This window comes from Thunnus thynnus, chromosome 7 (genome assembly GCF_963924715.1).
Source record: "Thunnus thynnus chromosome 7, fThuThy2.1, whole genome shotgun sequence".
In the NCBI taxonomy this organism is placed as follows: domain Eukaryota; kingdom Metazoa; phylum Chordata; class Actinopteri; order Scombriformes; family Scombridae; genus Thunnus; species Thunnus thynnus.
Window position 1 is genome coordinate 17977092 of NC_089523.1, and position 21090 is coordinate 17998181.

The 21090-nt window shown below is 39.5% G+C and overlaps 2 protein-coding genes across 3 annotated transcripts in view; both read left to right on the forward strand.

The window, feature by feature from the left end:
- kmt2a (lysine (K)-specific methyltransferase 2A) overlaps positions 1-6615 on the forward strand; it is a 43616-nt gene extending 37001 nt beyond the window's left edge. For both annotated transcript variants that reach the window (XM_067594689.1, XM_067594688.1), the window contains exons 29-34: positions 268-342; positions 466-640; positions 838-945; positions 1094-1174; positions 1507-1636; positions 1745-6615. In XM_067594689.1, the coding sequence (XP_067450790.1) occupies positions 268-342; positions 466-640; positions 838-945; positions 1094-1174; positions 1507-1636; positions 1745-2020 (845 nt within the window). In that variant the 3' untranslated portion in view covers positions 2021-6615. The remainder of the gene's footprint in view (positions 1-267; positions 343-465; positions 641-837; positions 946-1093; positions 1175-1506; positions 1637-1744) is intronic.
- Positions 6616-9524: 2909 nt separating this feature from the next.
- On the forward strand, positions 9525-13928 carry c1qtnf5 (C1q and TNF related 5). Its single transcript, XM_067594690.1, has 3 exons — positions 9525-9684; positions 12638-12879; positions 12957-13928. The coding sequence occupies exons 2-3, from the start codon at positions 12648-12650 to the stop codon at positions 13475-13477; spliced, it is 753 nt and encodes a 250-aa protein (XP_067450791.1). The 5' UTR covers positions 9525-9684; positions 12638-12647; the 3' UTR covers positions 13478-13928.
- Positions 13929-21090: the final 7162 nt, after the last annotated feature.

The window sequence follows — 21090 nt, forward strand, 5'->3', positions numbered from 1 at the left end:
TCCTGTCTCACTATACAGACTCTCACATAAAGACAAAATGCCAAAAAATAATCTATATATAATATGAATTCAATGTAAATAAAACATGTAACACGGTGTAACCAAAATGTTACATGCATGCACAATACTTTACTTTTTTGTAAAGGTTGTAATATATATATAATTATTATTATTATCATTATTATTATTAGAACCAATTGATGCTGTGAAACATTGAAACCATACACTTCATGAGCCTGTCTGTCCTAACTGCCTGTCTCTCTACAGAGGCTTGGAAATCCCTGACTGATAAGGTGCAAGAAGCTCGTTCCAACGCCCGACTCAAAGAGCTCTCTTTTGAAGGTGAGGCACTACTCTGACTACATGGGGAAAAAAAGTTTTAAAAAGGAAAAAATGTTGTTGTAAAAATACATATTTGGACGACTCTTTTGACTCATTGTTGATGTGTTTCTTCACTTCTTTCAGGCGTGAACGGACTGAGGATGCTGGGAGTTGTCCACGAGGCGGTGGTCTTCCTGTTGGAGCAGCTGTACGGCTCCAGACACTGTCGGAGCTACCGCTTCCGCTTCCACAAACCAGAGGAGACCGATGAACCTCCCATCAACCCCCACGGCTCGGCTCGTGCAGAGATCCACCACAGGTTAGGATGGGACTCACATACACATACGTAGATATTGGTTTGAGTTGTAATTGTAGCTTTAATATTCCTTATTTGAATATTGGTTTTAATTGCAATCATCACTATGAGTATTCTGAATCATGATGTTCATAGGTATATAAAGTAATCATCTTGCGTTTGTTTCTCACTGCTATCTTTTCCACTTGTCTGTCCTCCAGGAGGTCTGTATTTGACATGTTCAATTTCTTGGCATCAAAACACCGCCAGCCTCCTGAGTACAGGCCACAGGAAGATGATGATGAAGAAGGACAGCTCAGGACTGCCAGGTAAAATACATTCTTTTATATCTTAACACTCGTTTTTGGATAATCATGATTAACAGTTTTGAAATTCATCAAGATGGTTTCATTTGAGGTTACAGAGAAATTATTCATATCGTCAATATAAAATGTCTTTTTCATGTTGTGGTTGCAGGCGTGCCTCCATGGAGCTCCCACTCGCTGTTAGATTCAAACAGCTCAAGGCCACCTCAAAGGAAACCGTCGGAGTCTACAGGTTAGATCTGTGGCGCTTTATCTGTTAATCAGTTATAAATCATCAGGCTGCACATGAAGCAGATGATTGTAGCATGCAGGTAGCAATTACCTTGCTCGTTTTAATGTTGAGAAGAACAATTAACAATTTAAATCAATTTCATTCCTATTCATCACAACAATTTATTGTTTCTCAAAATTAACTGTAAACTGTAAGCTTGACAACTTAAAGGCAACCGTTTTCATTTATTGTTATAGCAAAGTTTTGATGAACTAGAAGGTATAAAAAAAAAGGTTTAAAATTATACATATGTCTATAAACAGAGACTTAAATGACATTACTGTGATTTACAGATCTCCCATTCATGGTCGAGGACTATTCTGCAAGAAAACCATTGATGCAGGGGAGATGGTCATTGAATATTCTGGAAATGTTATCCGCTCTGTGCTCACTGACAAACGGGAGAAATATTATGATGGAAAGGTGAGAATGAGAAAGACTTCTGAGTCTGGAGAATTGACTGTTAATTAATTTGACTAAAAAGCTTTGGAAGGATCAATCATGTAACTTGTGTCTTTATTTTCCTCAAAGGGGATTGGCTGTTACATGTTTCGCATTGACGACTACGAGGTGGTGGATGCCACGGTGCACGGCAACGCTGCCCGCTTCATCAACCACTCCTGTGAGCCCAACTGCTACTCGCGGGTCATCACCGTGGATGGCCAGAAGCACATCGTCATCTTCGCCTCTCGCCGCATCTACTGTGGAGAGGAGCTCACGTACGACTACAAGTTCCCCATCGAGGACGCCAGCAACAAGCTGCCCTGCAACTGTGGTGCGAAGAAGTGTCGCAAGTTCCTCAACTGATACCAGTATCTAAACGATTTAAAGAGGACTGCCTCCCCTGCAGGGGGTTTCCGTGGCACCGGCTTTATGCCACTTTTCCGTGTGTCCGGTCCACGTAGGGCCACAGCTGCCACCAGTGCACGAGCTCTGTGAGCGTTTCTGCTGCCGGTGTCGGCAGAGCGCAGCAGAGACAACAGTTGTGTGTCGTACTGTGTGTGCAGGAAAGGCCATATTGGAGGAGGGGCCATTTGTAGAAATTGAAACATATTGTGCCTCCTTTTGTCTCATTTACATTTCGGTATGGCAAGTTTCACCTTCAGTGGGTGAAGATATGAAATGATAAGAGCCTTTGCAGCATTGCAATCTTTACATTTGGATTATAAACAGTTACCCCTTCATCATTTTTGACATTGGCCCGTCCTCCTTAATTTTCTAAAAAGATGTGTCATTTCTTTGAAGATGTTATGGTCCACTAATGCTGAGATGTAAACATAGAAGGAAAAAAAAAATCAAAGAACTTGGTTCCATTTTACACCAAAGTGCAATTTGTTAAAGGGACTTGGAACAGTAATTTTAATTAGAAACTTGTTAGATTTTTTTTTTTTTTTTTTAAATCTCAGTGTCAGCTGTTATTGATGCACATCTCCCTGTCTGAATGTGCCCTGATGCCTTCAGAGCCGTGGCGATTTACTGGAACCTTCCCCTAACCGGGCTTTTTTTTTTATATAAGCCCGGAGGTGTGTACATTCGACACTGTAAATAGGAGCTGTTTGTATGTGTATAGCAGCCTGATGAGAGCTGTACAGGTGGAAACAGTCGGCGGAGCAGTAGCCACAGAAAGGAAGAGAAATGATGGACGGAAAAAAAGAGACAAGGGGTGTAGAAATGTAGATTTGTTTAAAAGACAAAAAGGTTATTTTTGGTGGTTCATGATAAGGGTGATATCTGACGGTTGATACCATCCATTGTACTTAAACTGACTTCTGTAGTCTGACAGCTTGGTAGCTATGTAGACATGTTATTGATGGGATTAAGCCTCTGGCCTTGAGAGAGCGAGGCAGCTAGAGATTCTGGTGGACTGACAGCCAAGGGACTGGAGTACTCTACTGATGTGCTTTAAGTAGACATATTTATAATTGATTTTTGGAGCCTTGATCCAGAGCACGCCATGGATCTCACAGAAAGTCGTGTTGCAGGTTTGTGCATGCTGTTCTTATTATCAAACTTGTTTTTGGTAATTATTAGCTCGGACTTTTGAGTCACGTTCCAAATTACAGCAGCAAAGACAACCAAACATCACGCCCTTGAATTGAATTTTCCACACAGCTTGTTTCCTTCTTGGCCTGTTGTGATAACCATTACTATGAAAATGTTTTTATTTGTATTAAGTCTTTTCAAGTCTTGTCTGTTATCTGTCTTTTTAATATGGACAGGGAAATATCATGCTTGCTTTTAAAAAACAAATGTAAATAATGTATATTTTTCTACAAAAAGACTTAAAAAGCACTCACTAGTGAATAGCACTTAATGATGGTATTTATATTTTTAAAAAAAATCGTATTTATTTTATTGCCATTTTTGTAGGAAATAGAGGTTTACAAAAACTAATGCTTGGTCTCTATGTTTTGTATTCCGCTGCCTTTTCAAAGTTGTTTTTGTCGTAATTTTTTTTTTCTTTTTTGATTTTTGTAGCCTGAATGTTTTCTTTGATTCCAAAGACTGACGCTGGTCTGTGGCTTGGTCCTGTTGGGTTCAGTCCACCAGTAGCTCTTTATCCCGGGACCGTTCGGTCAGAGCTGATGGGGTTTTTTTTGTTTTTTGTTTTTTTTTTTTGTCGCTCCAGTTCTAGCTGGCAGTGTGGCAGTCATGTGAACTATTATTATGCACTTGGGAGAGTTTAGATTGTTGATCCATAGCAGATATCTGCTCTCTCCAGCCTTATTGTCTCCACACCACATCACACAGAGAATCAAGTCCCGTAAAGACTGCTGCTACCAGACAGTCATATCAAAATAATTACTTTTTGTCACTAATCAGCCGTGGGTCGACTGACTCGCAGCCAATTTGGCATCTACAAATCAGACAAAAGTCCCGTCAGTTCAAAGTATTGTTCCTCTTCAGACTTGGTCTATATAATAAAGAGGTGCCTTTATTTTAATGCTACCAACAGCATTTGTCATATCTCTGTTGAGCCAATCCGTTCATTTAACAAAACCACTTCGTCACGGTGACCACTGATCGGTGCGCGCCAGCATTTGGGAAATCACCTTCCCTTGTTTTATCCAGTCTCCTTGTGGTTTGCCTTAGTTGTAAAAGAGAACGCCTCTTCTCTCTCTCAAGCCTTCATGTCCTGGACCGAATATTTAATTAAACTCTTCAGACCGACTGGTTCCACAAAGTGACTGGAAACATTGTTTGTCCCTTTTTTAATTCACTGTTGTCCATCATTCATGCCGACTTCGTTATCACCTAAAGGCCGTTAGCGGTTACCCCCACTCTGCCCCTTTGTTGTTGTGAGCTGAAACAAAAACGTGATCCCACACATGGTTTGCACTTTAGCTGTGACACAGGCACTGAATAGACATAGGAAAACTCAGCTCTTTCTTCAGACAGACAATGCAAACTCCTATGCTGAAACCACAAGCACAGATAGTCACTGAGAGTTTGTGCGTTAGGCCCTGATAATAAAAACCGAGGTCAGTCAACCTGCGATCGGTCTTTATGACCCCTGAAAGTGGCGTTTGAGGCTCTAGCAAAGTGCACTTGACTCTTTTCTGCTACAAAGTGAAGGCAGGGACCATGCCAGCAGCCCTCTCCTTCCTTGTTGGTGCAGTGTGTATAACCTGGGCTTTCCTTTGAGTTCAGGTCTTAAAAGTCCAGCTACCTGACCCCGACTGACAGGCCAGCCTCGTGGTTGTGCTGCTGCACCTACATCGGGCTCGCTGGGTTCTGCTGCTAAGGTCAACAATGAATGTATATTCCTCCTCCACATCACCAGATTTGTGATGTTGATGCTTTGTCAGCTACGTTTGTTTTCAGTTCTCGTGTCAACAACCCGGGTAGATACGGACGATGCGTAGATGTGACCTCAAAGGCGGCAGCAGCAGTTTCATTTCAGCACTGGGATTAACACTGAAGAATGAACAGCAGTGGCATTTCTGTCTGTAGGACAACAGGTTCTTACTGGTTTAGCTCAACAGTTCACGCTAGCATCGGTGATGACATGTCTACCAATGCAAAGGGCTCTGTCTATGACTCTCGTTTCTCGAGATCCACTTCTGCATTTTCAGGGTCAGAGGGTTCAGTGAACAATAAGTCGTTTATTTCACTGTTTTTAACAGCATATATACAATAAGGAAATGGTCTCCGTTGTTTCTTTGGACTTCATTTTACCGCGCCACACCAGTGGCCCTTCTCCGTCATTATCTGTAATTATAGTATAAATACATAACAATATTATACGAAAACATGCATAGTAATTTCTTGTACTTTAGTATCTATACAATATATGGAATGGACAGACAAACTTAGTTACAGTAGCAAAACAGCAGATTTATAATGGTTAATAGCAATGTTTCAATGTACTCTATAATGGTTTTGTGTTACAGTACTATCAGATGAAACTAACGTGCATCATTCTTTTGTATATTGATATCCAGTACCAATTTTGCTGTGCCTGTGAATGTTCCTTCGCCAGCAAGGAACATTGCAGTTTTACTTTTTTTGTTTTTTCTGTTTTCTTTCTGGACAGGAACGGTTTTTATGTGATGAGAAATGTAACTGTGTTAATGTGGTTGTGAACTTCTTGAGGTCAGCCATTTTAATTTCTTTCCCTGGTTGTTGTAGTGAATGTTTTTATGTTTTTTCTTTGTACGTTTTAACAGGGACTTCTAGACGGCTTACTTGATGTGGTATAAATTAAGAGCTTGGTTTGTGGAGACTGACCAGGAGTTTTTAAAGATCCCGCCAAAATGTTGTTGTTCGTTTTGGAAACCTCTCATGTCTCCCTGACCACCTCTTCTCCTCTGAAGCTTTGGTTGTACTTATCATGTACTGTTTTTATAGAAAGTCATAATGCTGAGATAATGATGATGTTGAAAACATTTAATTTATTTATTTTGTGCAACATCCACCCTGAATTGTTATTTTACAAGTCACGGTTTCGGAGAGGTCGGGCGAGTACTTAACATGTATTTGTAATTTTCTAATTGTTTCTTGTGTATAGAAGTTTTCAGCCTAGGATGGGATGTGGTGTCACAGAGGGAGCGGGCGGTAGGACATGCAAAAAAAAAAGAGGGATCATGAACAGGCTTGTTTCTTATGCCTTGAATATACCTTTGTCTTATCAATATTCCTCCTGCTCTCTGTAATAACAAGTTCATGAGTTCAAACAGTCACATTTTCTCCCGTTTTAACAGTGTTCTCTCAATACACATCATCGAAATGAAGGAAAACCACCACAGTGAAAATAAACCACAAACTACTTGGTTGAATGTATAATTAGGAAACAAAGTTGTACATAAGTGTAAAAAGAAAAGTTTCTAATCATGTTTATTTTCTATGCACTTTTTTATTTAAGTGATAGTTTAAATAATAAACATGTCTCCTTTACTCTTTCTTGTCTCTTGACTGGTTCACTGCTCTCGAAGTCTAGCGGGCTACATTAGTGGTTGAAGAAAGGTCCATTTAGTAGCTGCTGTGGAGCTTTTATTCATATCACACGATCTTCATCAGCAGATGGAGTAGAAGTCCTTAAAGTGCTCAGAAAAAAACAGAAATACGAACATCTTCATTTTCATTGCAACTGGGAAAACTCACCGCCAGTGAAGATCATTTCATATCACTGAAAGCTCCACAACAGCTACTAAATAGACCTTGTGGTAAGATTGTGTTGCTAATTTCAAGGTCAATAATTTCTCCAAGTTTTCTGTTTTACTACAGATCACATATGCATGACACCACAGCTTGTTTCAAGGCATCCATTGATTCCTGCTGATTTTTTATACATTATGACAATCTGTTGGCATTTTGCATGAGTTGTTTTCCATCACATAAAGTTTGTAAGTTACATTATCACATAGTGGTAACACAGTGCAGACTCTTAAACCAACAATGAAACAAAATAAACACAGACCTGAAGTTTTCTGTGATGGTATAAATATGATGTTACAAGACTGCCTGTTTAGTTTAGTTTAGTTTGTCCTGCTGCTTCTTTATTGATTCTTACTCAGTTGGTGGATTGTCATATTATACAGAAATAAGTGGAAATTGTTGATTGCCTGTTAACAAACAATCACCTTCATGCTATGAATATGTTCAGAAATAATGTGAAGTACATGTGCTTTAGGGCTGCAATTTATGATTATGTTCAATATTGAGCTCTCTTTAATTAATTGATTAATCATTTGGTCCAGAAAATTATGAAAAATGGCATCACAAGTTCCCAAAAACCAAGATGATGTCTTCAAATTACCTATTTTGGTCGACCAACAGTCAAAAACCCAAAGACAATTCAGTACTATACTACTAGACAAGCGAAAGCACAAAATCCCCTAATTTGAGAACCTGAAATCATTAAATTATTATTTGCCTGGAAAATGACTTAAAATAATTAATAGATTAACAAGAGTTGCTCTTTATAGAGATATTTTGACACATCACAGGTGTAAATAAAATCACTGATGGCTTTTAGCTGCTTCAGTTTCAGGGTCCTGATATTGTCCACACTGTCACACTGTCATGACTTACTGAGACACTTTAACAGAACGGAGCCATCGTTAATGTTATTAGCAGCACCTTTGTTTTTCTTTCTATGACAAGTCAAACTGTCTGCTGTGAAAACGGCTTGTTAGAGGCTGTAATGTACTGCATGATGTCATGACATTTGTTCCGAAGCTTCTCCGCCAGTTACTGCAAGTTTTTGTGTAACAATGGTATGACCTCAGATGAGAAGAACTTCATAATTACAGCCGTGCTGCTAGTCACCTCATTCACGTTAGCTTGATTCCCTTAATTATACTTTTTGTGGCGTTTTAAATTAGATGCCATTCAGTGAGTGTAATGAATGCAAATTCAAACTAACTACATTGCTCTGGTCAGAGCTTTTTTTTTCCCACCACAGAACATCTGTTCCATGCTGGAAGGTCAAAGGAAATAAGACACATCATCATGTAGCTTTTTTGTAAGCAGAACATCTGTCGCCACAGCGCTTCCAGCCCAATGCGGACCTCACAAGTCTTTGTTTTACATTGAAATGTTTTCCTGTTTCAGTTCAACTCCAAACTGAACTGCTTTATTTACTCTAGCTTATCCAGTCACACTGATTCACCAGAACCCATGAGAAACGTACTCAAACTGCTGGTTTGCCAAGTGGTCCAAATTAACAGTGAATGCTGCAAGCAGCCTTTTATGGGTTTTAACAGGAAATTGGTGTAGCAGACCCAGAAAGTGCTGATTCTGGTGTTGCTAATCAGAAACACGTCTCACTTTCGGTTATAGGTCGCTGCCTCCACAGGAGCCTGAAGACATCCCTCCTCACAACAGCCCCATGACTCAAATTTACAGGAAAATTTCAAAGAGCTGCTATAACCCCTGCGCCCCCCTCCCCCCCTCATCAACCCATAAAACCAGTGTTGTAGTCTAAACACACCCATGTGTACAATCACGCTTTGTTACAGCAAAACACTTCACTTTCACAATCAATTCTGTAATTTTAAATGCCTCAATATGTGGCAAAAACACATAAAAGCGGGATTAATTTCGGCTGATTACTAAAATTGGTCTAAAAATGGCTTATTTTCTGATTCCTTTCCCACACAGATGAGTCTAGATGAACCATGATCAGTTTTGGCACAGGCCTTCTCCTTTGGGTCCAATTGCTGCATGATAACAGCGGTAACATGTTTTCACTGGCTCAAACTGAAGGGATCTGCGAAAATCAGTCGCCTCAAGTTTATAGTTTTCTTGCCAGAAAGATATTAAGACCTCTTTCTTTATCAACTTCACACCGCCACTGAAGCATTACCGAGAAAAGGAGATTACCATCAGAGAGTCTTGCTTGAGTGCAACACCGATATTAAGTATTAGGTAATATTTTGGAGGTAGATCATAAAGATCACGGAGTTTATGTCTATATTAACCTCTCCTCACCTCGCTGTTGAGGGTCTGTCTTTAAAGCGATGTTGTTTTTTGTGTGTGATAAAGAGAAGAAGACATTTTCAGCTGCACTGTATCACGTTGACATTTGCAATTTTCCTGACCGCAGCTCTCTGAACTCTCTGTGGTTATGTTTCCGAGAGTTTCCCAAACACTATTATGCAACCTCCCAAACATTCTTCCATTTATCATCCTCTTATTCCCCTCTTAAATCCCTCCCTTCGTATTGATTTTGTTTCAATGTTTTTGTTTTACACATATTTCTCCTTTATTTGTGCTGGATGAACATCAAATATTTCCTTCAGTATCCTCCCTGTTCTCTCTCCTCCACCCACAGTTCCTCCTCTCCCACCCACCCCAGTTTCTAATTGGATTTCATTACCATTTCCCTTCAGTTTTTCCCAGCCAGACTCTCGCTGGTTGGGAGGAAGAACTTTCACTGGATTCTCTTTAACACACACAGATATCATCATCATCAGTAGCAGCAGTAGCAGCAGCAGCAGCTCTCAGAGACTTCACTACATCATCTGGTAAGTTAGGCTTTGATTATTTTCTTGAATCAGCTGCTCTTTTAGAGCCGCAATGTGTCCGATACTTTCAGCATTGAAAACAGAAAGACATGACCACCTTTTTCCTCCAGACCATCCAGTAGGAACTGAGTTACCATAAACTGCATCACTGATATGACTGCCGAGCTCGATTACAAAGTAAACTTTGTTCAGATCATCAGTAATATCTGAAATTAATACAGTACTTAAAGTATCAAAAGTGAAAGTATTCATTATGCAACAGACTGTCAGTGTTATATTGTTATACTGGATTTAATTAATGATGCATTAAAGTTTAAGCAGTATTTTAATGTTTTAAGTGGCCGAGGTGGAGCTTATTTTAACTACTTTCTTAGTTTTTAAATATGAAATCTTAATCTGTAAAGCTGTCAGATTATTGTAGTGGAGTAAAAAGTACAATAATTCTCTCTAAATACAATTATTCAAGTAATGTAGGTATGTCAAGTACTTAGTTACAGACTTTCCACCTCTAGGTAAAAGCATTATTCAGCAGTACAGGATTAAAACAGATAAGTTTGCCTTTAACATGACTCAGTCTCATACAGAAACGTGTAATATTACTGCACTCCAGCTGGTCTTAAGGCAAAATGCCAGTTTGTTTCCAAACTGGCCAGTGGGACTTTTTTTCTGTGTTGCAGTGAATTCAGTTCTTTGAACTGCCTGTAAAAGTTCATACAAATCTTCCAGGTTTTTCAAAGTCTGGAGGAAGTTGAATCCAAATCACCAGACTCTAATAAGAGTGTTTTGGATTTAGCTTTATCCAAAGTTCTTTCAACTGCTTTTCAACATCTGGACATTACCTCATAACAAATTTTACAGCAGGCCACAAAAAGAAAATTAAAAATGAGAGATAAGTCAGCTGATTATTGCATGATAAAGTGAGTATGACAATCTGTTCTGACAGTACAAACTAAATCAGAAGTGTGTAGTTGTGTAGAAACTATATTTCACATATTAATAGTTTTTAGTGTCTTCTCTCGTGCTCTCAATGAAAACATTCATGTTTCTAATCATCTGAGCTACTGAGTAGTGGTGGCAGACAGCTGCTCAGACTCTCCAGTATTTGTCCTTTCGTCTGCTCTCCTCTTCTGCAGGAATGCTGACATGCATCTCTCTCTTCTCTCCCTCCTCCCTTTTTTTTTGCTCCTTTCTTTCTGTTTCTCTCTCACTCTGCAGCTGTGGTGGATGTACATGTAAGCACTCAAATCCATTCAGGAAGACCTGCAGATAGACGATAAAACTCTTAACTTTCCTCATCATTGTCACGCAGCATTAACAGCGAGTTTTGTTTTTATTACTTAACCACACTATAAGACAGCTGTCAGTGTTCCTGTTTAGATCATCAGCTCAGTTTACGGTCGAGTGACGCCTGTCTTGCTCTCAGACAGGCAGCCAAACAGGGCTAGAGGTGAGACGAGCCGGTGTCTCTTCTTTACTGGATTCTGACTGGACTAAAAAACCCAGCAGGAAAGATAAAATAGGAAGAATGTGGGGTTGTTGAACTCTCATACTGAAGCAGGGTCATCTGAGGTTTGAGGTTCGTGATTCCTGTTCACAGAAAACAAAGACAGAGGGAGAATTTGAGAATTAACTTTTTAACTTTTAGGTGTGCCTGCGAGTAGTTTCTGAGTAGACTGTCTGGTATTCGACATTTCATCAAACCTTTATAAGAAACATCTGTTTAGAATCTAAGGATTAGTCATGTTTTGTTTTGCAGATATGATTAGTCATTAGATGAGGAATTATGTAATTTTCATTCTCCAGAACTGAAAAACAGATTTTATAATGGTCCAAGTCAAGGTTTCACTTAGAGAAAATGCTTGCCATCACGTAAATGATAAGTGTTAGACACAACATGTTTGGATTCAGTGCAATTATACCAGTATATAATGAAAAATTATGTTGTTTAGTTTAAATTTTGAGTCATTTAACAGAAAAAGGGGTATTTAGGTCGAAGATTATATACCTAGTGTATATCTAAGTGGGTTGGGGTGAATCTTCTTTCATTGTTGATCATTTTTTTCTTCTTTCCATCACTTCCACTTCACACCACGTGCCTTCCTTGAAACTAAGCATGCTGTTTTTTTTTTTCTCTCAAATTGTTCTCTTAGGAAACACTGGTTGGAACCAAAAATGGCACCTGTGTTAATAAACACAAGCACTCCACATAAGTGTTGTTATAGTCTGAGCTGCAGTGAAAGCTGTAGGAATGTTTTAGTATCATAATAAGCTATTAGATTATGTAAGAACAGCTACCTGAGTGGAGGAGGACACTTTGAAAATGTCATCTGCTCTAAATTACTGGTTACTTCCTTACAGCTTTGGCAGCACTAAAATATGTTGGATTAAGCCAACTCAATAATATAATTTGTTATTTCAGTTTTACAGGAATATGTTTCAAAACAGAAAGGAGGGAAGGGGCAGTGCCTCTATTGTTACAAAGTAAATGATTAGAAGAGAGTTTAATATGGACCCTAGTAAATGTTGGTTTAGTTTAAGTGCTTAAAATTACAGATTGTTTTTATAAATCAGCCCACATTTACAGGCAGTTTGGGACTAACTGAAGTCATTTTCAGCCAATCAGGATCCAGTTTTGTCATCCTGTACCAGTATATTTGACAAGAGGATGGAAACTGAACGCAGGGCCTTAATTTTTGCTGTAAAACTCTCATTTCAGTGTGTTTATTTATGCTGCAATTTCAACATTTATACGTGCTCCCATTTTCTTCTGTCATGTGATTCTGTGTGATTGGACTTGATCTTTATAGTGGCTTTTGTGGTGCACTTTTGTATATTCAGATCACTGTTTTTCCATTGTATGAAGTTAAGTCTAAACTCTGGTGTTAACCCTCCTACAGTTTATAAACTGTAAACATTTATGCAAACTGCTGAACTCTTGTCTCTCTCTCAACAGTGACTCTGCAATGACATCTCTCAGACTGTTGCCCTTGTTGCACTCCCTCCTTGTCCTACAAATCCAACTTTCCAGTCCATTAGAAGACAACAAGATCCCTCCCAGTCTGTGCACTGGTCAACCTGGTATCCCGGGCTCTCCCGGAGCTCATGGCGGTCCTGGTCAGCCGGGGAGAGACGGGAGGGACGGGAGAGATGCTGCTCCAGGGGAGAAAGGACAGAAGGGGGACAGGGGAGATACAGGTGCTCTGCTTTATTTAAATGTGTGTCTGTATGTGTGAGGGTTAAGATCAGCACTGAAAGTTCCTCTTTGTCCGCAGGTGAGACAGGAGTGCGAGGTCTGACCGGGGACAGAGGTGACACAGGAGAGAAAGGGGAGAGGGGGCAGCCAGGGGAGTGTGCCGTGGCCCCCAAATCAGCCTTCAGTGCCAAACTATCAGAAGGCCACAGTTCACCCCTAACTGTGGGAGACGCAGTCCGCTTCGACAAGATCATGATCAATGAACAGGGTGACTACAGCCCAGAGACGGGACGCTTCACCTGCAGAGTCCCTGGAGTCTACTACTTTGCCGTCCACGCCACAGTCTACCGTGCCAGCCTGCAGTTTGACCTCATGAAAAACGGGCACACGGTAGCATCTTATTTTCAGTTCTATGGCAACTGGCCCAAACCTGCGTCTCTGTCAGGCGGCTCCCTGCTGCATCTCATCCCTGGTGACCAGGTGTGGGTCCAGATGGCTCTGGGAGAGTACCATGGATTTTACTCCAGCACCAAGACAGACAGCATCTTCACCGGCTTCCTGGTGTACTCAGACTGGAAAAACTCTGCTGTGTTTGCATGAAAGACACGTACTCATGAACAAAACAAAGTCATATCCCACTTTGGGAAATGAACCGCACACATATTTCCACACATATTTCTTGCCTATTTTAGTTTTATAATTGAGATGTTCTGGATAAATACACGTGAATAGGCTGTGATGTGGAACATCTGTGTTTGTGTAATAAGTAAAATCACACACCAGACAATGTTGGTCGAATGGCACATACTGTACCGTGCAGTGTGAGGTTCACACACCGAGCAGTAATGTTTATCCAGTGTCTGTTCTTCAGTTGCTGCCTTTAAACTGTTGTGACAGTCAATTCTTGTAACAGATGTTGTGTCAGTGGCCTCCAGCCAACTCCAGGCCACAAATTCAAACAGCTTTCATGCTATTATTGCACTTTGTTTCCAAACGATTTCTGCACAGCAAACATCAAACATGAATAAAACTTTGTAGTTTTTAAAAAACACATGACTGAGATATTTGTGGCCATAATACAGACACACGTGATAAGATCAATTGTACTAATATGTGCAATAAGCCAGCCGCTTTTAACTTCTATCTACAAACAGGACTGTTGAGTCGCTATCATAACATACCTGCCTGTGCAAACACACCTGTCTATATCTGTTTAATGCTTGATTACCTGATGGCAGCTGTGGAAGAAGTACTCACATCCTTTACTTCAGTTAAAGTACGAATGCAACAGTGTAGAAAGACTCAATTACAGTCCTGTATGCAAACTCCTCCTTAAGTAAAACTACAGAAGTATTATCAGCAAAATATACTCAAAGTATTTAAAGAAAAAGTACCCATTCTGCAGACAAATTGTACCTTTGAGTGTTGTATTATTATATACCACATTATTAGATTGATAATGTGCATAAGTAGCATATTACTGTTTAAGCTGGTCAAACTGGAGCTATAATTATAACTATTTTACATACATTCAGGTAGTTTAGTCCAGGTGTTCTCCAAAGGGTCACAAGATAAATCTGCATTGTTGTGAGAGTACTATTTTATTTTTTTATCCTACTTTTCTTTAATCTTCTTTTGCTTTTTTGTTGTTTTGGGTTTATCTTAATGAGCTTTGAACAACCCTCGGAAAAGTTAAGAGGGGAAATCTCTCTGTTGAAGCTGCAAACACTTCAGATATCTGAAAAGGGCCCCAATTTGATACTGCTTTGTTGTGTAGGGTCACAAGCCATAAATATTTGAAGCTTATCATATGTTTTTTTTTAATGTAAAATCATTATTTTAGCAAGTAACTACAGCAGTCAAATAAATGTAGTGGGGTAAAAAGTACAATGTGGTGAAGTCAAGTCAGATGCCGCCCACTTAGAGCCCAGCTCTGCTTGAGGTTTCTTCCCGTTAAAGGGGGAGTTTTTCCTTGCTGCTGTCACCAAGTGTTTGCTCATGGGGGAATGGTTGGGTAAATTAAAGAGTGTGGTCTAGACAAGCTCCCTGAGATACCTTTTGTTAAATTGAATTGAAAAAACGGAATTTAAAGTGCAAATATTACAGTAAAATACAAGTACATCAAAAGTACAGTACTTGAGTAAATAGACTTAGTTATTACTGCCTTATTGATCAACTTTCACATGGGCACTTTAATAATTAAAATCTGACACCCAACGCTTTGTTTTTCACTCCCAAAGGCAGAGCTCTACCAAGGTATATACTGAAATGAAAAATGCTGGAAAATATTCATTTTCCACTGGATTCACTCTGTTTACCTCGGTCTAATGATTTCACCAAACGCCTTAAGTACCTTGACAGACTCACAAGCTGCATTTCAACACTGTGAGCTGCTTGATGTAAGTCTTCTCCTTATTGCTGTCACTGATGAGAGGTTAAATCAATAAGAACAAGCATTATTTTCTCACTTTACTGAGCTGAGACTCTGTCTTTGTCTCTGACATCTTTCTTGAGGCAGGATTGTTTATTTAGCAGACTTAAACACTGACAAGACCATAAGACCAAAAATGCTTTCATTGCCTGTCAAACACACTACCTCAGACATGAGGAAATGTTATTTTCCCTTTACTTGCTGAGACTCCTACACATAATTAAGCTCTAAATATATCCTCATAACTTTTCCCTCGAGGGAAGAATGAAAAGCAGGGAATTAATCAATCTTCCCCTGGCATCAATCATTTATTTCCATTAGTTCACGGCTTGTGAATCGTTCTCTAACTGCTTGAAGCCGATGGCCAGACAGACAGTGACATCACTCCCTGAAACACAGACCTCTCACTGGTGGGCGGCTGTCTGTTTGGTTGAGGGAGAATGAGGCAAGAGTTTGACATCTTGGCATTTAGTTAAGATTGTGAGACGATATGAGAGACAATGTGCATATGCTGTGTGATAGGCAGATTTAGAAATTTAGCCAAGATTTAGAAATAATTTCACATTGCTCCAGCACAACACCACCCCTGTAAAAAATGTTTGAGTAGCCACAAAAATGCCTGTGAATTTTTATGTTTCTCTCAGGTTGTTAATTCGTTTACAGTGCTGTGCAAAAGTTTTAGGCACTAAAAGTAAAGTGAGGACGCTTTCAAAAATAATGGAATGAATAGTTTTAATTTATCATTTAACTTCATATAGTTATACACGTTCAGCAAACAGAAGAAACCTAAATCAAATCAATATTTGGTGTGAGCACAGTTTGCCTTTTAAACAACACCAGTTCTCCTCGGTACATCTGCACACAGGTTTTCAAGGTATTTTGGCAGGTCGGTTGTTCCTGCATCTTGGAGAAGTTGCCACAGTTGTTCTGTGGATTTAGGCATGTCAGCTTCTTCTGTCTCTTCAGCTAATCCCTGACTGACTCCATGATGCTGAAATCAGCATCTGTGGGGGCCAAACCATCTGTTGCAGGACTCCTTGTTCTTGTGGCTGAAGACAGTTCTTCATGATTCTGGCTGGGTGTTTGGGGTCGTCGTAATGCTGCAGAATAAATTTGGGACCGACCAGAAACCCTCCTGTTGGTATTGCATTATGGATAATAATCTAAACATCTAAAGCGCCCAAACTAAAACTTCTGCACAGTTGTGTAGGTCACCATGAGGTTGCCAGGCAACCAGCAGGCAACCAGATTCCAGGAAGTCACTGTTTCTGGCCAAGAAGCAGGAATACCACAAATTGTCCTCTTTATACTTTGGTTTTTGTGTGGATTAAACAAACGAAATATAACATTTTAATTTTGTTACCTTTGGACAAAGGCTAGCTGTTTCCTCTTTTTTTCCAGTCTTTATGCCAAGCTAAGAAAACCAGCTGCTTTTTGTAGCTTTATATTTAATGGACAAATAAAAGAGTGATATCAATCTTTCTCATCTAACTCTGCAAGAAAGCAAACAACCACATTTCCCAAAATGTCAAACTATCACTTTAAAGCCTTATCCAAACTGCCTGAGTAGAATTTGTCATGAGAAATACTAAATCCCTGTACTATATTTTGATTGATTTTTAATGTCAAATTTGAATAATTTTGATTAAAAAAAAGCAAAAAGCAAAAACAAAACAGATTCAAGCTGTTATGTGGAGCGGAGCAGGTGGACCCAAACACAGGAGACTGTAAGCAAAACAAGGCTGAAGAATAACTTCTTTATTCTCAATCATGCAGGCAAAAACAACAGAAACAAAAAAAAAAAAAACAGAATACAGAACAAACAGAGCAGACTGAACAAAGGATCCAACAAAACTGAACTGAAAACCAGGACAAAAATACAAACTGAACTAATGAAACAACAAGGAACAAGTGGCAAGACACAAGCACATGCTGGGAGCTGATAGGCTGGGGAAGACACGGGGGGCAGGGCAGGGCTAACAAGACTGATGCAGGGCAGGTGTGAAGGGGAGACAGAAAACCCAGAAACACAATGAATACAAGTCTAACTAATAAAGGCAACTTAAATGATATCATGCCAGAAGTCTTTAAAGATACAACTCTAAACAGCTTTATCCCACTCAACCCAGTTCAAACAAAAAGGGAGGAAAGTCTGAGGGCCTCTGGAGGACCAGTAGAGAATGGCAGCTAGGGACACAGACTGCCAACAGAACCATAACATTAACACTTAATGCGATTTGTGTGTAACTGTGGAAAGCAGGTCATCAAATCCCCAAATTTCCCAAAACAATACAGACACATGATTTCATTGTCCTCAGTGGTAGCCCATAGGAGACAGTATCTCCAAGTAAAAATAGAGATACAGTATGTGCAGGTGTTGTCCAAACAAAAATATGATATTAAGACAAAACTAAAATATTCCCGATGAAGATAGTGAGTCATAATACAGCTGCAAGCTAGAGGATATATCCTTATTTCCTTATTAAGTAGATTTTTCTGTGTAATTTGGCATTATTAAGTTTTCATACTCTACCATCTTCATCATAGCTGGTTTATTTAGAGTTGGAGGTACTACTTTGTCCAGCAGGGGGCAGTGTTGTATCACTCCTCCCACTGCAGCCAGCGACAGGAACATCTGCACAGGAGAGAGTCCAGTATCATCAGTATGTGGTTCAGATTTTCTGGGCAGGATTGATCCTTTCAGCCAGCTGCATCAACATGCTCCCAGTCCTGAGGTGCCTTTATGATGGGTTTGGGACTGGCTTAAGTAGTTAGAATGAATGCAGACAAGAATGTACGAGAGGAAGAGATCAAAAAATGAATTGTAATTATGTATTTTTAGAAAATAACAAAATAGTCGCCTATGTGAACAAGATTCTCTTATTTTTAGCAATGGTGAAAGTTAAACTGGAAGGATTCTTTCTGTAAAAGCAGACAGATCAATAATCAAACCTCTCTGTGCTCTTCTCTGCTCATTATAAATGTATGAAAGCTGGCGCAACATTAAGACATGTATTCTGAATGTCTGTGAATACTAAATGGAGTTTTGAGCTGTCTGTAGATCAGCATGTAATATAGATAACTTGATACAGCCACTGAGGAGTGAGAGGTTTTATTTTCCACAGATAAAAGTTTATGTCTTAAGTTTAGTCACATCCAGACACGTTGAAGACTGTTCGAAATGCATTTCAACTTAAATACATCCTGCTTTATTTGCTCCCTTATGGGTCTCTCTATCAGCAGTCTCTCACAATACAGACGTTATGGTTAAGAGTAAAAAACTCACTAATCACAAGTAGTCTCATCACTTTCTGAGGAGCTTTCCTAAATACATTATAGACTACAACTTGATCAACAAATCAACTCTCAGTTAAAAAGATTTTTGATGGAAAAAGGCAAAAAATAAACAAAAGCCTGCAGTTATGCTGTTATAGCACAATCAGAGGAAGGTTTACTTGTTTCCATTGGAAAGTAATATTTGAGAAAATGTCTTATAAAGAGAAAACGGACTGTCTTGTCTTTGGAAAGTATTACTGTATCAAATATTCAGGGTGTTCTCATATTGAAATGGTGATGCTCAGGATGTTTTTTAGCTTTCTTTCTTGGTCTACTTAAGTGATACAGTGACCATAAGAAACACAGGTGATCTCCATTTAACTAATTACGTGATCATGTGTGTGCTATCAAAGGGAGTGAGTACTTACAAATCTGTTTTGACTTTTTATATTAATGATTGATTTAGATTTACACTTTAAAGAGATGTTTTCACTTTTACATCAAACGGGTCTTTTTCTGTTATCTGAGTAAAAAAGAAAAACACATTAAATCTCCTTTGATTCAATGCTGTTGAACATGAAATCTTCCAAAGGGCATCAACATCAGCAGTAAATCTATCTGAGTAGGATTATAAAGTCCCCTGGTTCTACTTCTTTTTGAACAGTGGCACATTTCACTGCGTCACATCGCTCTCTCAGTCCAAAGGTGAAAGTTCAAGTACCGCGAGGCTCCTAACGAGCCCTCTGACCAGATGGCTATCACCCAGCTTCCTTCTTCAGGAGTCACCAGCTTTAATCTGTGTGCCGCTCATACATCACACACTGCATTTATTCAAGGCCATCAGGATTATCTGGATTAATTACAACAAACCTCTTAATTACAGTTGAGTCAGGGTTGGGCAGAGGCCAAGACTAATGAGCTGCTCGTCTCTTCTTTATCTCCTCACATTACTGTCACACTGTTGTTTACCGTTTTCATTCACAGACACATTTTTCTCTGACAATTTTCTCTATTTTTGTCTCCTCTAAATCTCCTGATTTGATCTTCTTTATACTCAATTTTGGTCCATTTTGAATTGTTGTATTTCCTTTTCATAGCTTATCTATTCAGGGACATTCTGCTGTTGTTCATCAGCCCACATAGGGAGGTCAGAGGTCAGGGTCAACTCTTGAACAGTACTGTTCATAGTAGGTTCAGATCATTTTTTAAAGAGAGATCTTTCCACTCATTAAGACATCAAAATTAAAGCAAACAATATGGAGAAGACTGAGAAATCAAGCGTCAGAGTAAGAGATGGAGACAAGGATCATTAACAAAAAAATTCAGCCTGAGTGAGGCAGAGAAGAGCGCTGTATAGACTTTGACATTTTCCCACACTGCTCCAGGCCAGGACCACTGAGGTCAAGAGGAAGAGGTCAAATCCCCAGAGTATAAAGCTCTCCTTCGTTTACTCCTCTCTGATCTTCCCCTGACATTAAACTTCCTTTCCTCTGTTAACACCATCCTCATTTACAAGTGCCACATAAACACTGCTGAGGCTGATCTCACAGGTCAGAAGACAATAAACAACAACGACGTTTACTTTCTGATCTCTCAACAGAGTGTTTAACTTGTGGTTATTAAGAATAAACCTGCGCACGCCTCTCATTCAAGATAATATTTCTCCTGCTGAGTCATTGATGAGTTCAGTTGTAGCACTGATCTGGTATTGCAAAAAAAAAAACCCCTCTAAAATTAAGATATGTTGTAGAATGATGTGATTAAGCGCATTCACAGATGTTTACTGTGGAGCTGCTTATATTTTTAGAAACTACATTGGGAATGGGAATGAAACCTCTCAAGTTGCAAACCACAATGCTCTGGTGAATTGTCATATGCTGGTGGAAGTGGTCCCATATGACCATTAGGGGCCCTCTCCTCTAACCCTGCAGCCCCCCAAACACACACTCACATAGAGTACTGTATATACACATAGAGCTCTCTTCAGCGTCACAGATGTGAAGCATGCAAGTTGCAGTATCTCCGGTTTTGGATGCTGCGCTGACAACTAAAAGGAATTTGTAATCTCATGTGTCCAGCCCCCGTGGAAAATACTTCCCACTGCATTCCAGTTTTAGAAATCTGCAGCACTCTCTACACATGAAGGCCCTGGGTTAACATGGGGTGTGTGGAAGTTGTCAGGGAGGGTGAAATAAGTAAAGACAGAGAAGCCAAAGAGAAAAATATGTGATTTTTTGAAGTACTATTAATAGGAATGTAAATATAAATGTAGTTTTGTGCTAGATAGGCCTGCACAGGTGTTACTAATAACATTAACGATGGTTCTGTAAACTGAAGCCAAAGCAGCTAAACGAATTTCAGCAATCATTAATGTCATTATTTACACCTGTGCTTCTCCTACTGTGACATATCAAAATGTCTCCTGTGACGCAGGCTTATTGTGACGCTTTTTCATGTCTGCAGGGAATGAAGACAGATGAGATCAACATCACAAGACACACCTGGG